Source organism: Phaseolus vulgaris, chromosome 10 (genome assembly GCF_000499845.2).
Source record: "Phaseolus vulgaris cultivar G19833 chromosome 10, P. vulgaris v2.0, whole genome shotgun sequence".
Lineage (NCBI taxonomy): Eukaryota > Viridiplantae > Streptophyta > Magnoliopsida > Fabales > Fabaceae > Phaseolus > Phaseolus vulgaris.
In genome coordinates, this window is record NC_023750.2 from 36,402,396 (window position 1) to 36,420,467 (window position 18,072).

The 18,072-nt window shown below is 27.9% G+C and overlaps 1 protein-coding gene across 1 annotated transcript; it reads left to right on the forward strand.

Annotated features, from left to right (window-relative positions):
* The first annotated feature begins 13,080 nt into the window (after positions 1-13,080).
* On the forward strand, positions 13,081-16,527 carry LOC137817995 (uncharacterized). Its single transcript, XM_068621221.1, has 6 exons — positions 13,081-13,687; positions 13,841-14,121; positions 14,270-14,627; positions 15,587-16,053; positions 16,129-16,320; positions 16,405-16,527. Exons 1-6 carry the CDS (start codon positions 13,081-13,083, stop codon positions 16,525-16,527), a joined length of 2,028 nt encoding a protein of 675 aa, XP_068477322.1.
* Positions 16,528-18,072: the final 1,545 nt, after the last annotated feature.

The window sequence follows — 18,072 nt, forward strand, 5'->3', positions numbered from 1 at the left end:
ATTTACTTCATGCTATAGGGAGTGTACTTGAAGAAGGAAGAAAATAAATAAATAAAATAGAGTCTAAATTAAGGTTATCAGAATTAAGGAAAAGAGAGTGAAAAAGAAAGAAAAATGAATAATTTTTTAAAGGAATTTTTTATATAATAAATTTTAAAAAATGATAAATAATTAAATTATTCATTTTATTGTAAATTAATTTTAATTAAATATTAAATTATAATTTTATTAGTATTTTATATATTAATGTTATTATTATTGATTTTTTTAATTGCATTTTAATTATTTTATAAATTTATTATTAATAATATTATTTATTCTAATTTTATTATATTTATTATTAGTATTAAAATATTTTTTATTTTAAAATTTTTATTATCATTTTATAGTTATATTATTATTATTTTATAAAATTAATTTACTTCTTATTAAAATATTTGATTTTATTATTTTTTTTCAAATAATAAAAAATTTACGCTACGATTCAACTTTTAAAAAAATTACATTTTATTTTTCTTTCAATATAATTCATTTCATGCCAAAGAACCAATATTGGTTACAATTTTTTTTCCACCATAAACTCATTTAATACCAAAGTAATGAGACTATTTTTGAGATATTTTTTTGTTTTTTTCTTTCACTTGAGTTTTATTTAATCCTCGTATTTTTGTTTTTTTTTTTTAATTTTATACTTCATGTGATGAAACGTGAATTGTAGCATGACTTTTATAACAAAAATCAATTTTTCAAAAAATAATTTTTAACTTTTAATAATACTGTTTATAGTTAAAGATTGGACTCCTCAAAACTTAAATTTCAACTAATTTTTTAATATATTTAATGTTATTTCAATTGCAACATTTTTAGTGTAATTTCAATTACAAATTAGACTATCTGATAATCGAATGTTCAATATAAGTTGTGAAGAAGTTTATTCTAATAAATAATATAATGTTTATATACTAAAATTGTTTTTGGAATTAAAGAAATCAATTAGTTACATTAACTTTTAAGATAATTATTAAAACATAATTAACAAACTTAACATGTATAATAACTCATAATAAAACTATAATATAAAAATATTTTATATTATCACCCCATACCTTACTATTATTTTATTCTAAGGCCATGCACCATTGTTTCTTGGACAATGATTTCTTACTTCACAAATAAATCATCTACGTCGGTGCAAATTTCTAGGTAACATTTGTAAAATAATTTTATATTTTCTTATAATTTCATAAAATATTCTACTTATTAAAAAGAAAATATTGATTTTTTTGTTAAATTTTAAATTAATACGCTACCTTCTCATTTAAATCTACTTTATCAAATATTAAATGGATTAATTAAATAATGTAATGTTTTTTATCTTATACTGAGGCTGAATTGGTCCTACTTAATACACCGAAGAACTTAACTATTTATTGATATTTTAGGTTCATTAAGTCCGTGAAAATTATTTAATATAATTAATTAAATATCTAACATTATTAATAAGTTTACAATTTTAACAAAGGAATGCAGAATTATGCTATATATTTTTAGTTTTATTAAAATTGTTAGCTATTTGATTATATTATTATTTGAGTATTTGTTGATTAATTTTCTATCATTTATTGTTCTTTATTTATCTGTCTTTAATTTTATGATAAATGTTTAAATTAATTATAAAAGTAAGTAAAGTTAAAGATACAATTGTAAAATAATAACTAATTTAAGTTATAAAAAATAATGAATTAAAAAAGTTGCCACTTAGGGAAAATGAAGGTATTGCTTAAAAAGTAAATATTAAACTGTATTTATTTTAATATAACAAATTTTCAATGACTTATTATCGTAAATATAAAAAATATAATTTATCTGTCAAAAAAAATTATTCAATAAAATTTAATTATAATGTAACTTATATGTTTAAAATTATGTATCTATTATTTATTTATATAAAATAATCATAATTACGTGTACATAAAAAGAAAATAATTAAATAAAAATTAATTAATTATCACATTAACTAAATTATATATTATTTTAAAAATTAAAAAATTATTAATATCTAAAATAATTTATATTATTAATAAAATTTATAAATTAGTTTTTGAGTTATATCTAATTAGCTATCAACTAATTCTAACTAAAATCTTTATAGTTAATTAGATACCAATTTAAACATTAATTTATAAATTTTATTAACAATTTTTAAATTTTTAAAATACTATTCAATTTAATTAATATAATTGAATATAGTAATTAATTATTATTATTTTTAATGATATTTTAAAAAAGTAGTAGTGTTAAGAAAAATAAATTTAACACTACTTAATAAAAATATTTAATAAATAAAAGATTAAGAAACTGAGTTACCTTTTAGGTTATATGATAAAAAGAGTGAGCATTGATATTTTAGTTTTTGGATCCTTTTTCTGACTAAACTCTGAGAATGAGAAAGCAGAATTGGATTGGGGCCAAGCACAGAGATATGTGAGTGTGCAATATTCGTCATCATTGTCTTCATTTTTCACTTTCATCTCTTTCAATAAAGCAACAACACCACAAAATGTATCAGTACAAATTTGTCATCTTCATCAAATTCCAACCATTTTCTTAATCCATAAAGTAACTCACAAATTAACCATTCCATTATATATTTGCTGGAATCATAAATTAAATCTTCATCAACTTACACATCACACACACAAAAATTATTTAATAAAAACTAATTTTAAAAACAAAAATAATTAGTTAATATAGTGTATAAACCATTTTAGATACTAAAATAATTTTTTATTTTTAAATTAATTTTTAATATTGTTAAATAGTTTCTAAATTGATATCTAATTAGCTACGAAGATTTTAACTACCAATCATTTAGATTCTACGCAAAAATTTTGGTAGTTAATTAGATATCAATTTAAAAACTATTTAACAATAAAAAAAACTAATTTAGAAATAAAAATTTATTTTAGTTTCTAAAATATTTTTTAATTTAGCCACTATAATAACTAATTATTATTATCTAAATTAATTGTAATTTCTATTATTAATAAAATTTACAAATTAATTTTTAAATTGATATTTAATTAGTTATTAAAGTTTTAGCTACTAATTACTTTAGATAAAATTTTCTTGTAATATATGATAAAATTATAAAAAAAATTATTTAATTAATCTATTAAAAATGGATTTTAAATTTGTTTTAACTTTAAATAATTAACTTGCAAAATAAGATTAACTACCACTAATTTTATTTATGAAATTTCTAATATGATTAAATAACTTATATTCAAACTTTACTAGTTTATTGTATATAAATGGAGTTTTTATTTTATTTTATAAATTTATTGTTTGAATTTAGGTCAGATATGAACTTATTTAATAAAAATTAAAAATCAAAATATGATTAGCCGTTATTTAATAAACTTGAAGAAACATGGGTAGAAAAGATTAAAAAAAAAAAAAAGAATTGAAAATAGCTATAAAAGATGATAGTTTTTTAATAATTGCAATTTAGATTTGCTTGAAAATATGGGTAGGATACAAATGTTTCCAATAATTTAGGTAGTTTTGGATTGGGGTTAATTATAAGATATTAGTGCAATAATTAAAGTGTCAGAAATTTAGAATAATAAAACAAATATTATTATGACTTGTGAGGTTTTTCTAACAAAGACAAATGTTTCACTATCATTCATGTACCATGTTTATCACGTGTATCACACGTGATATTTTATTTGCATGTGTAATCATTATTAATATTTAACCAAAACCCCTCTCACAAGCTTATTCAAAGTATGTGCATGTCACTTTTTTTTTTGTCTTTAACCATGAATTTCTTCATAATAACTAAAGATGGTTGATTCACTTTATTTTGAAAGTTTTTGTCACATTATATCATAGCTAAATAACATTCATATTTCATCTACTTTTAAAATATATATATATATATATATACTTATTTATAATAAATGTTCTTCACATTCACATCCTTTATAGCTTTTTAATATATATTCATATTTTTGTGTTTTTAATAAAGTACTATTTAATTCATTTATTTTATTTTATTTTGAAATATCATAATAACTAAAATTTAAATAAAAAACTATAACATATAATCCTTAAATATAGTTAAATAGAAACTAATTTTAGAAATAATATTTAAGTAATATATTAATAAAAGTATATATTATTTTAGAGAGTAAAAAATTATTAGTATCTAAAGTAGTTTCTATTATTAATAAAATTTATAAATTAATTTATAAATTGGTATTTAATTAGCTACAATGATAATTAGAAACTAATTTATATAATTTTTCTTTATTTATAAAAATAAAAATTTAGAATCTACTTTATAAATTTTCTTAATAATAAAAACTATTTTAGTACCGATAAATTTTAGTATCTAAAATAGTATTTAATTTAGTCAATTTAACAACTAATTATTTATTGTCTCTAAAATTTATGGGTAACAATACGGGTTGGCTTGCCCCGCGATTGGCCCAAAATTTGAGTCGGGTTAGCCCGCTCCACGCAAAGAATGGGAGTTCATTTCATTGGTTTGTCCGCATAAAAAAGTAGCATGCGGGCCTACAAACCAAACCATGTAAGGAAAACATTTTAAAAAATAAAATAAAATTTCATTAATTATAAAAAAAATTATTTCTACTATTGAAAATTTAAAATTTCATTCATGTTTCACTTCATTCAATTAAGATAAAAGTATAAAGGAATTCAAATATGAGGGTTGTTATAAGACTTCATTAAAAATCATTAAAGTTGTGTTTTACATCTATTTTATCTCTATATGTGTGTAAATGTCACAATATTCTATCAAAGTTTTGCTACAAAATATCTTAATGAAGATGACTAATTTTTTAACAAGTATCTTATTCAAATCTCTTCTTTGTATTCTTTTTTTACTAACAAATTTTAAATATAAGATTTTATTTAAAACTAAATCCATTATCACTCTTAATATGATTAAAAAAATTATACATTAAAATTCAATGTTTTTTTTAAATAAAACAAATTAAAGGTCACACTGCAATAATAGATGTGCGAGAGAGATATGATTTTTTTTTGTAAAAAAATAAAATAATTTTATTTATTTATGTGAGTCAGTTGCCCTGCCTGTTGTTAGTCTGCGCAGACTACAAATTATGCAAAACAGACCTAAATAGGTAAACGGGTTAGATTAGTGAACTCGTCCTGCACTTTTTAGTAGCAGACTGCGAACTGGCCGCATAGCCCGCTTCAGATTGTCATTCCTACTAAAATTGATTTCTATATTATGATTTTCTTGTAATGTAAAACTTTTAAATATAAAAATGAGATAATATTTTATAAGAAAAACTAATTTTTTTATGTTTTATAAATAAAATAAGAAATATAGTTGTCACTTGATTAAAAACACGAGGGGGTGAGTATCATTTATAAAAAAAAATCACAAGAAAGTGGATATTTCTTTAAAATTTACGTGTGATTAATAAAAAAAATAAAAATAAAAATCTACTCATTTACATCAAAATCTGGTTGATTTAAAACTAAGGATAAATTTTAAGTATTGCTCTCTCTTAAATTATCTATGCATATTTCCATAACAATGACAGAGAACATAAAACAATATTTCAAATGTATTGATCTAACAATGATAAAACAGTTCTCAATGTTAGAACTTTACAAAACTTAAGAATAATAAATTACGTATTTGTAACTCCTTTAAAAAGTGTTGAGGTACACCATGCCTAATTTTTTTAATTTTCTTTTGAGAATAAATTCATGATCTCTTTTCTGTTGTTCTTTTTTCTCAATTTGGGAGGAACAACTTTTTGTGTGGGGCACATTAGTGGGCACACCCTTTCCTTTCTTTCTTATTCACAAACAAACGAAATAAAGAACACGTCATTTTTTTAATTTTCATCTTCTTCAAATAAAGTTTATTGTTATTGAATTGTATAAAAAAAATAACTATAACTATATATACGTAATTTAAAATAATTATCTTTCTAAATAATTTTTTCTTTCTTTGTATGCATTTTTTCTAAAAAAATTTGATTTCATTCATCATTAGATTGACGATCAGATACCACTTTTGTTTTGAGTAGAGTAAACCAAAATTTTGTTTAGAGTAAGTTCCTTTTTACTATCTTTTTTTCTTTTGAGCTAATTTTGAGTTTTCATGTTTACTTAAGTAAACATGTTTGTGCGTGTTTGTGACTTTGGGATTAGTCTTTTTGTTAGTTCAGGTCCTAGTAGATCATTGATTAAGACTCTATGATGTAGGTTGGATAATCTCTGTACCTTTTTGGGAGTTAGAGCTCCTTTTTAGGTACTCAATTGTCCAATCAAGTAAGAGAAACTCTAACTTCATATTTCAATAGAACTCTAAGTTAGAAGATATGGATGTGAAGGTGACGTGGTCACAAATTTCAAAATTCTCTTGGAGGGTTATTTGTTGTGTGAGATAAATTTTAATTGATGAAATATGTTTGAAGTTTATCAATTTCAAAAGTAGTTGATTGTTTGAGTTTGAATGTGGATTGAATTTTAAAGTTTAAAAGTTTTGAATTATTCGTTGAACTATTATTTCTATGAGAATATAAGTTATATTTGAGCACTTTAAAAACCATAAAAAATTAATTGTATAAAAGTTGCAAAATTGTGTATTGATATTGAGTAAAGAATTTGAAATTAGTTTTAGGATTATGTTGAGTATGCTAAAAAAGACAAAATTATGATATTTTTCTCAAACAAAAATAAAACATAAATTAAAAGTTAGTCTCCGCCTCATTTTTTCTCAAGCAAAATTGTTCTACAATTAAATCTGGTTTAGGACTTTTTTTTCTCAAGCAAAACAATTTTCGATAAAGTGAAGCAATTTTCGCTCACAAGTTAAAAAATTATTTAAAAATTGTTTTTACATTGTTTAATGGTTACTTTAATTAAATTATATGTAAACATGTATTTGAAACTTTTATGTATTTATGTGCTGATAAAAAAATGTATTTATGTGATTTTTTTTATGTTTTCTAATTATATTAAAAATCCAAATTCAATGTGATTAAATTATATATTAATTATTGTGTGATATGAACTTTGAATAATGTGAAAATGTGACTGAGACATAATATTCTTAAGAAATGAAATATTGTATTGAGATTGTTAGGATGTTTATGGACTATGAATTCATCTAGAATGAGGTATCATGACTCTATTAGTATATTGGAATCATATAGATAAAGATTATTAGGTGGTGAGAGTTGAAAGAGGCTCATATGATTTAGTATGCAGTTTGAAAAATAATTGGTCTAGCAAGTCATATGGATTAATCTTGTTATATGAGGTGATTTTGAATCATATGTACATGTTACTGTGTGAAGAGATATCACAACGGGGTAGTATGATAGATGCATATCTCTGAGTTTAAATCAATGCATGAGTCTTCTAGAAGTATAGTCAATTGTTTATGTATGATATCAGTTAATTTCTAGCATGAGTGGAAATGAATTATATTAGTGGATTTCTGATATGAATGTTATTGAATATGATTTATTTGTATGCACTTGATTGTTTAGTATTTCGAATGATTAATATGTTTGTTATTGTATTATTTGAATCTAAAGTTATATTGAATATTTTAAAAGTCTTTAGCTTACTAAACTTTCATATGAGTTAAACACTTACGCCCAAGAGAAGAAATAGGGAGTATATGAAAAGAGTGAGGAAGCAAGAGTATGTTGTTTTTTTTGTGCTAGATTGCTGGAAGGAAGTCACTATATATAGTGGTTATAGGAGACAACAATAATAAAAACAATTAATGGTAAGTAACCTTCATTTGATAACAATTAATTGCGAACGGTAAGTAACCTCCCAATGATTTCAATTAATGGTAAACGGTAAATAACCTTCCAATTATGCCAAGAAAACAGTCAAAGGTGAGTCATATCCCACAATTATTGTGTGATATGTTTCATTGTATTAAGTGTTTGTTTGTAGATTTCGAAGTTATCTTTTAGATTAATAGTTTTACATCAACAATTGTTATAGTACAGTATTTGTATATGTTGATGAACTCAAATTCCAGATGAATTTTGAGTCGCTTACCTTTAAAGTATCTTGTAATTAAATTGGTATCTAACTATTAATTAAATATTTATTATTTTATATTTTAAATTAATCTTTTTAATTTTTTTTAGTGTTTACAAGATTTGGGTAAAAAAAATATCTGAACTTTAATATTTTTTAGTATCTCAGAAATTTTACAAACAAGAAAATTAATTCTTTTAAATAAATAGAATTTTGTTTGTCCTTTAATCAACTCCTCCGTTAAAACTAATTATGCAAATTAAAAGCTAATATCTCAAAATTTCTAATAACTTCATCAATTCAATTGTAAAATATTGTCAACATAGTCACTTCCATTTTCACATGTGTTAACTCCAACACACCTGATTTAATAATAATAAAAAAAATAATTTCATATAATGAAACACGATTAACTATTTTTTTTAAATGTGTCAATTGGTACGAATACTCTTCATATAATATTTTTAGTTTAAAATAATCATCATGGTATGATAGAATCTCATGTAATATGTGTTTTATTATTTTTATTAAATAGTTAAATATATTTTCTATCCATAGATCGAAGGAAAGTGAGAGAAAAAGACAAGAAAGGAAAAGAATTGAAAAATAGGTAAAGATATGAAGGAAATGGTAGTGGGAATGAGCACTCTGACAAGGTTTGAATATAATTTTGTTTTTGGATTATGGTTTGGTTTGGTTGAATTGAGTTGAGTTGAGGCTTACAACAAAACATATACAAAATGCAAAAGTGCAGGCTTTTCAGAACGTACCCTACCATTTCTCTCATTTCTGACAACCCTTAAACTTCATCACATGTTACATTGTCTCTTCCTCAATTTTCCTTCAACTTCAATACTTATTACTTTTAAATATTCTTCTTTCTTCTTATTTTAGCACTACAAAATTATTGGAATCACACCTAAATTATAAATAAAGATATATGCATGCACAAATCGGTTTTTTAATTGAATTAGATTTAAATCCAGTTTTATATCAAAATTATTTAAAGTTTATTAACGAAAACTTGTTGAAACTATTGTGTTACTAAGTTTGACAAATTTTTCTTATTTTTCATTTCTTTAATGTGGATGATCTACTTTCTTTCATTAAGAGTGGTGGTAGTTTTTTGGTTAATTTGATTAAACTTGTGATAACTTTTTCTATTTGAATGATATAGCATATGAGAAATTATGCTAGATTCCAGGTTAAAACTGATGTTTCTTGGGCGATTTCGGTCATTAAAGATCTCACTTGTGTAGTGGATATAATTCGTCTAAAAGTTCTATGCGAAATGATACGTTTGATTTCAATGTGATGGGAAATTCAACACAGTAAAATAATAACTCAACTAGAGCAATAAGCAACCAATAATAATTTACCAACTTGCAAGAATTTGTGAGGAGCAATAACAAATAATGACAACAACAAAAACACACTCAAGGAAGACACAAAAATTGTAACGTGGAAAACCTTCTTAATGTGAGAAGTAAAAACTACGGACACAAGTCATTCAATCAAGCTCCACTATAATCAAAGTTAAGGTTACGAGAGACTCTCAAATCACAACACAAATTGTGCTCAATAATGAGTCAAATAACAAGACAACAAAGATGAAATAGAGAACAATAAACCAGAAAATTCACAAAACTACAGCTACTGTACACGACCTATAGGTCACTGTTCTGGTGACTTTTCAACAATCCGAACGGTCAAATTGAAGCACCACTAGTAACAAACCTACTGACAAAATCTCAGCCCAATCCAACCGTGGACGAAGCAGCAAGACGATCGAGAAAAAAAAATTGTCCTAAAAAAATGTTGTTGCAGTGTGAGACGAATTTCTCACTGCTCAACAACTTCTCAAAGATTCAAATGGTCAGATTGAAGTACCACAAGTAATGAATCTGCTGAAAAAATCTCAGCCTGATCCAACAGTGGACGAAGCGGTGGCGACGGCCAGAAGTTGAAGGACGAAACTTCCTCTATTCACTTTTTTCTCCTTTTCTTTTCTCTCTCTGTTGACGGCTCTCGCGATTCAAGAAAAACAAACCATAAAGGTGATTAATATTGGGTTAGGCCTCCACATAGGAAGTGATCCCAACCCAACACAATGTGCTTAAGTTTTTTTTGTATTAATACTCAATAAAGTTATATCCCCTCTTCCTATTCGATGGGAGTTTCCTTCTCCTAGTTGGGTTAAAATAAACATTGATGGTGTTGTTAGGGATTTTCCTGATCTTGCTACTTGTGGTAGTATTTTTTGTGGGAGTATAAAGGAATTTATTGGTGGTTTCTCCGCTTTCCTTGAGATTGCTTTGGTTCCTGAGAGTTATACATGCTATTGAACAAGTTCAAAAGATGGGTCTTACTAGTTTATGGCCTGAATGTGATTTTGCATTGGTTTGTGCTGCATTTACTGTTAAGACTATTGTTCCTTGTATGTTTTGTAATAGGTGAAACACTTGTCTTAACTACTGCGGAAAAATCAGGTTTAGGGTTTTTCATATTTTTCGTGAAGGGAATGTATGTATTAATAAGCTTGCTAACTTAGGCTTTATCCATAGAGAGTATTTTCATTAAAATAATAGACCTCCATCTAGTTTTTTCTTAGAATTCTTTATTAATATGTATAGATTACCTATGTACCATTTTTGTTAATATATGAATTTTGTGTAGTCTCTCCATATTTTTTTGTATTTTTTTTTTTTTATAATATTTTTTCATACGGTGACACATGATTGTTGTTACTTGAAGTGTCAACATAGTTTAGATGTTAAGTTTCATAGTGATACGTAACATAAGAGTTTTTATAAAAAAGAAGTGACATACTTTAAAGAAGTGTAATACATGACTAAAATAATTGACTTTTTATATATTGACAATATAAAAACGTACGTTATATATCGATTTACTAAAAGTATAGTAAAAATTAGTTATCTTTGTAGCTAATTGATTTAAAGTTTTTTTTTTACCAATAGTATAAATGTATTTGAAATAGACAATTTTTTATTTTATTTTAAAGTTTAACAAGTATTTATCATTTATGCATGAATTGAATTTGGTGATGACGAGTTTAATTATTTTAAACTGAATTTATATTTGGAGTGATGATGACGTCACTTATATTAAATTTTCCTAAAGTCACTTTACATGTATAAATTGTCCAATTTTTTTTAAAAAAAATTATCTATTTCAATAAATACCAAATGAAATTATACCATTTACGAGAAAAAGCTGTTTTAAAAATATATTTATAGAATGAGTTTTGATTGAGAGAATAATTTTTGTATATGGTGTGAAAATGAAAGTCTAGAAATAGGAACATAGGTGGTGGTGTTGATTTGAATTGAGAAAAAATTCCAAAACTAATGTTTTTGTAGGAAAGATGAGAGAAGCAGTTGTTGTAGTTTCAAAAAAGACATTATGACAGGGAGATATGAATGATCAAAAGTTGGTGACTGGTGTCCTCTTAACAAGTACTTTTTGGAACATAATCTGTTGTTTCCATTGAAATATCATATGATGTTCTTCTACACTACTCTCCTTTTTACACCATCAAAGTATGCAGCCACTCAAAAAAGCTTAACTGACATGTCAATTACGTACTCTGCTTTACAACTTTCAAAAAACATATTCATTCATTTCACTTCAAAATACAAACATTCATATTCATTCTTCCTACACCCCTACGTTTTTCTTCCTGCACCCCCACAATTTTCTAAATCTCGAAATTGATCTTAACCTTTTATTTGAATTGGGATCTGGGAGTTTGCTACGGATTCATAAATCCAGAACTAAATCATTTTTTTTTTCAGATGAAGGGGTGTTATGGAAGAAGCAAATTTTGCAGTTTTTGAATGATGGATTTTTGAATGTGAAATGCATACTTTGAATTACGAATTGGTGAATCCGAAATTTTATCAGAAGTGCCAATCCAAAATTTTTCCAGATTTCATAATCTATAATGCAAAAAAATAAACACAGTTCAAATGCATTTTAAGGGTTTTAAAAAAATAATAGGAACAGTTTGATCTTTGCATAACATTGTGGGGGTGCAGGAAGAAACTGCCAACTTTTTATTACAAGATAACATAGTGAGGCTTATTCAAAGCATGTTTCAACCGCGACAATTACTTCCTGCACCCGACGAAATTTTAAAAACCCAACTATGCCCTTGTCTTCTTTAATTAGAAAAGCAGTGAAGGTTTCTTTAGAAAAGCTATGACGGTGGTGCTTTGAGTTGGTTTTCTTCATTGGTGGTGCTTTGAATTGCGTAGGAGGTGGATTTACAGTGGTGGTGGTGCATTGTTGTGAGGTAAGAACCGATTTAAGCTTCTTTATCACATTTTGTTCGAGCTCAGCTAGTGACGGATACCGATATCCAGAAGTGTTTTTTAACGTTACGAATGTAAGCGTCCGTAATTGAGTAACATTTTCTGCACCATATCACTGCATTATGGATATAATTATCCGTAATTGTATTTTGAATTATGGATATCCATATCCGTAGTTGTATTTTGAATTGTGGATATCCATATCCGTAGTTGTATTTTGAATTATGGATATCCATATCCGTAGTTTATTTTTGAATTATGGATATCTATATCCAGAATAAATGATTATTTTATGCAAGCTAAGTTTTTTTTTTCAACATTGTGAATGGATACACAAGACTCATACATGGGAATTTCAGGAGAGATTGATTTGTGGGATGGATTAGACGATGTTGATATGGAGCAGTCAATAACTTACAATGTGTTAGATAATGAAGATATGACACATAAGTGTAGTGAGGCATTTACTACAAATGAGGTAATGTAAATGTTGGGGTTTTGAATTTTATTGTTTATGAATGATTTTAAAATTTGGCATATGTTATTGTAGGTATTTCGTGATTGAGATGAGCTGTTAGAGTGAGCAAGAAGTGTTGGTTATAGTTGTGGGTTTGTTATTGTTATATTAAGGTCGGATACATGGACGGGCCAACGAGGAAGGATGACATTCGTATTATTAGGTTGTGAGAGAGGAGGTAAATACAGGCGGTATAAAAAAGACGTAGATATAAGTGGAACGGGAAGTAGGAAGTGTGAGTGTCCTTTCAGATTGCGAGGCAAACCAGTCAAAGGTGGTCAAGGGTGGATGGTTGAATTAATTTGTGGATCTCACAATCATGATTTGGCAGAGACAATGGTAGGTCATCCGTATGCTGGAAGGTTAAGTGTAGAGGAAAAGGTTATGGTGGAGGATATGACTAAAACTTCAGTGAAGGCAAGAAATATTTTACTAAGAATGAAAGAGAGAAATGAGAAGAATGTGACGACGATAAAGCAAGTTTATAATGCAATGTGTGTTCACCGAAGATCACAACGAGGTCACAGAACAGAAATGCAACAATTCATGTTGTTACTGGAGCGAGACATGTACGTGCATTGGTGTAGGTGTGAAGAGGTGTCCAATGTTGTGCAGGATATATTTTGGACACACCCAGATTCAGTAAAGCTAGTGAACAACTCATTTAATATTGTCATATTGATGGATAGTACGTACAAAACGAACAAGTATAGGATGCCTTTACTTGAGGTTGTTGGAATTACATCAACTGGTTTGACTTTTTCCGTTGCATTTTGTTTACTAGCAGCAGAAAAGGAAAACAATTTTTTATGGGCCCTTGATAGACTTAAATGATTGTTTTTGAGAATTGATTCATACCCTAGGGTGGTAGTATGTGATAAAGATATTGCCTTAATGAATGCAGTGAGAATCGTGTTTCCTGAAGCTTATAATTTGCTATGTCGATTTCACATTGATAAAAATGTGAAAGCAAAATGTAAAATATTGGTGCATCCAAGGGAGGCTTGGGATCAAGTAATGCAAGCTTGGGGATCTGTTGTGGATTGTGATATTGCTGAGGCCTTTGAAGATCATGTCAACCCTTTTCAAGTTGTTTGTTCTCCATGGCCTATATTTGTTGATTATGTGATGGATACATGGTTACGTCCACACAAAGAAAAATTTGTGAAGGCATGGATAGATAAGGTAATGCACTTAGGAAACACAACAAGTAATAGGGTTGAGGCGGCATACTAGAGCCTAAAGAGAATTCTTCAAAATTCTATGGGGGATTTATGTTTTTGTTGGGATTCGATCAATAAGATGATTATTTTACAACATAATGCAATCAAAGCTTCAATCAAAGAGTCTTAATGTGGTGGGACATCGATTTAAGGTTACAGCTTACAAAAAATTGTTAGGTTTTGTGTCAAAATATGCTTTGAACCTTATTTCTGAAGAGCTTGATAGGGTCAAATTAGTGGGGTTTGATAAAAATCGGTGTGGATGTGCTCTTACATGTACTCATGGTCTTCCGTGTGCGTGTCAATTGGCTTCATTTGGTGTGGGTAGCATACCACTTAAATCAGTACATGTCATGTGGACTCGATTAAGCTTTGAAGATATTGCAAGTGAACAATGTTCATCTGAGTTGTCAATTGACAAAGAGTTTGAGGTGATCACGAAGCGGTTCAAAGAGTTGGATGTTGCAGGTAAGGTTAACATCAAAACTAAATTGCAAGAGATAGTGATGTGAATGCAATAACAAGAATACATGATTCTTTGACATTCTTAGGAGCAACTTGAGTTGGTCATGAAATGGCACTTTACTTAGAATTGGATCAATGTTCTAATTCAAGAACTCACCAAGACTTTGCACCAAACCAAAGCTCATATGGAAGTCCATATATTGTCAAATGGAATCAAACAACAAGGAATGAAGAACAAGAATGGAAAACCGAATAGAATTGAAAAGTAAAGCTACTGTACCGAATAGAATTGAAAGCTAAGCTAGGAAACATAAATGTAATCGGTGGAAAAGAATGAAGAACACTAAACATGTTAAAATACCGAATGGAATTGAAAGAAATGAAAGGAAGAACACTTATGGAGTGAAGCTTGCTGGATTGAGACTTGGAAAAAGTAGTCACGCCACTTGGAGCCTTGTTCCAAGATAAGTGATAGAATGTTGCCACTTGAAGCTCACCATTGGCACACAAGATAAGGCAAAGGAAGAAGAAGACACGACTCACAATTTCTCTCTAAATTTGAGTATAGTCTCTCTACTTCTAATTTCCAAATCTGATTTGTACAAGGGCAGCACCTTTATTTATAGCCTATAAGGTGCTGAAATGCAAAGCCAAATGTGCCCCAAATGACACTCAAATTCGGCGCCAACTAGTGCATGAAGGAAGTGTGACTTTCCTTCCTAGTTTGGCACCTCATAACTCCTATCCCCTAGCATCCCTTACTACTTACACACCTATTTATTACAACCGCACCCCTACTCTATAAAAGAAATAAGAAGAGCCATCCTTTGGTACTCTTGTCCCAAAGCTCTTGCCATGCTCCTAGTGATTCGTTGGGCTTGGGCCCCTTGTTGGGATTGGGCCCCTTGTTGGGCTTGGGCTTCATGGGCTTGAGCCTCCTCTACTTGGTTTCCATCAAATAGCCTTTCCAGAGAAGACATCTATTAACGCACCACATGCTAAGGTGAAAACAAAAGGTGTTGTAAAGATGGCTCGTCCTACGAAATTCATGAGATCAACTAAGCGAATGCCTTCTTATTTTGAACATGTGGATTTCTTACACTCGCAAGAGGATAGTTGTTCGACTAAAAAATCTATGGAAGGACACTTACCACAAATTCTACCACCAAAATCCATTCCTTTCTTTGATCAGTTCCCTGCAGGGTATCATCCATACATTTTTGATGTTGTGGACGTTAAGGCTGATGGCCATTGTGGGTACCGTGTTGTTGCTGCCGAATTGGGCATGGGAGAGGAGTCATGGGCTGTTGTTCGAATGAATTTGTTAAAAGAACTAAGTGAATGGAGACAAGAATATGTTGAATTGTTTGGTGGTGATGAACGATATGAATACTTGAAGAAGTCACTTCTAGTTGACCACATGTTTATGGTACGAATGACTAAGACCCTTTCATTTCTACTTTGCATTTCATCATTTAACTTTGTTCCTCAATTGAACTTGCAGGCAGGAACAGATAAGTGGATGACAATTCCATATATGGAATACGTTATTGCTAATCGGTACAATGTTATTTTGGTTTCATTGTCTATGATACAATCATTGACTATTTTTCCGTTAAGAACCCAACCACCAAGTAACTTCACTCAACACCGAATTATTGCAATTGGGCACGTCCACGGAAATCATTTTGTCCAGGTATACCCAAAACGTCCATGTAAAGTGACTAATAATGCTAACTTAAAACTTATATTATGTAACTTATATTTATTACTTTTATAGGTGAAGTTGAAAGCTGGTTGTCCTATTCCACCTACAGATATATTGTGGGCATCACATTGTTATCCTACAGCCCAATTTGGTCAACATACTACACTAGCCGGATGCAAGTTTACACACAAATAATGTCCATTAGACGATATTTCTAATCTTAAACATTTGTAATAAATAAGTAATGTTGTTGTTTTGGGATGCATTTGTAATCTTAAACATTTGTAATAGATAAGTATGTATTGACTACATTTGTGATGCATTTATGCATTAATATCTGTGATGTATTGACTACACAATGGTGCCTACGAATGAAATTATCTGGAACCCATATTTGTGCCTATGGATGGATTTATCCGTAACCCAATATTTGTGCCTATGGATGGATATATCCGTAAACCAATATTTGTGCCTATGGATGAATTTATCCGTAACCTAGTATTTGTGCCTATGGATAAAAAAATCTGTAACCCAATATTGATGCTTATGGATAAAAAAATTCGTAAGTCATTAACATGTCTATGGATGGAAAAATTCGGAAGTCAATCAGGTGTCTATGGATATCAATATCCGAAACATATAAGTGTTAATAGTTAAAACCAGTACATGATTTTTTTAAATGCTCAGAACTTGACAATACTAAAATCCACATTCAATAATATTATAGATAAGGTTCAAATATGTCGTCATTATCCCTAATACATGCTCAATCAATAATATAGATAAGGTTCAAATACATAAAAAGGAATCCTAATACATTATCCCTAATACATGCTCAATCATTCCTACGTGAATGTCTCCTAACATATACAGCCCTATCATCAGTCGCTCCTCGTGCCAACATAATGGTTGCTTGTATGCCTTCCCAAACAGGGCTGCCCTCCACGACATCTCTATGATTAAGTAATGGTTGTAATGTCTGTGTAATTCTACGACAAATACCCTACAAGCATGAATGTCATAGTATTAGAAAAAGATAACACAAATTAATACATTAATAAAGTTACAAGCATACCATAGCAAGATGTGACTCAGAAATTTCCAAAATTACCCTTATTCCAGATTTAAAATTCCGAAATAGTAAATATAATTCAAAAGGAAAAAAATACATTCCGGATACGTAAAATTAAAAATGAATTTCGGATAAAAATTTCTGGAATTTAAAAATGTGTTCCAGATATCTAAATTCAGAATATTTTTATTTACACCCTCTTTTTATTTAAGGTTATTTTTGTCATTTTGAAGAAATTTTTTTATCATTTGCAATAATAGGTTGGGTGCATGTTGAAATTGATATAGTATTTGCGTTCTTTCTGTTCAACATACAAAATGTGACCCATTAAGCTCAAAGTATAATCGTCTTACTATTGGACCCATTAGGCCCGTTTTCTTTTTACTGATTAAAACACTAATAGTGTCTAATAGTCTCTTTACTCTATACACACACTACCACTACTACAATGCATTTGTGATCACTCATCACACTTACAATTTTGTTAAAATTAATTTTTATTTGAAGTTCATATAATTTATGATCAATGATAGTGTGGAAGAGAGAGAGTATAATATGGAAGGGTTATGATTAGGTTAAAAACTATGATTAATATTTGTTATAGAATGTTTGACACTAAAAAAAATTATTAAATAAAAATTAATTTTATATATAAAAAATTCATCATT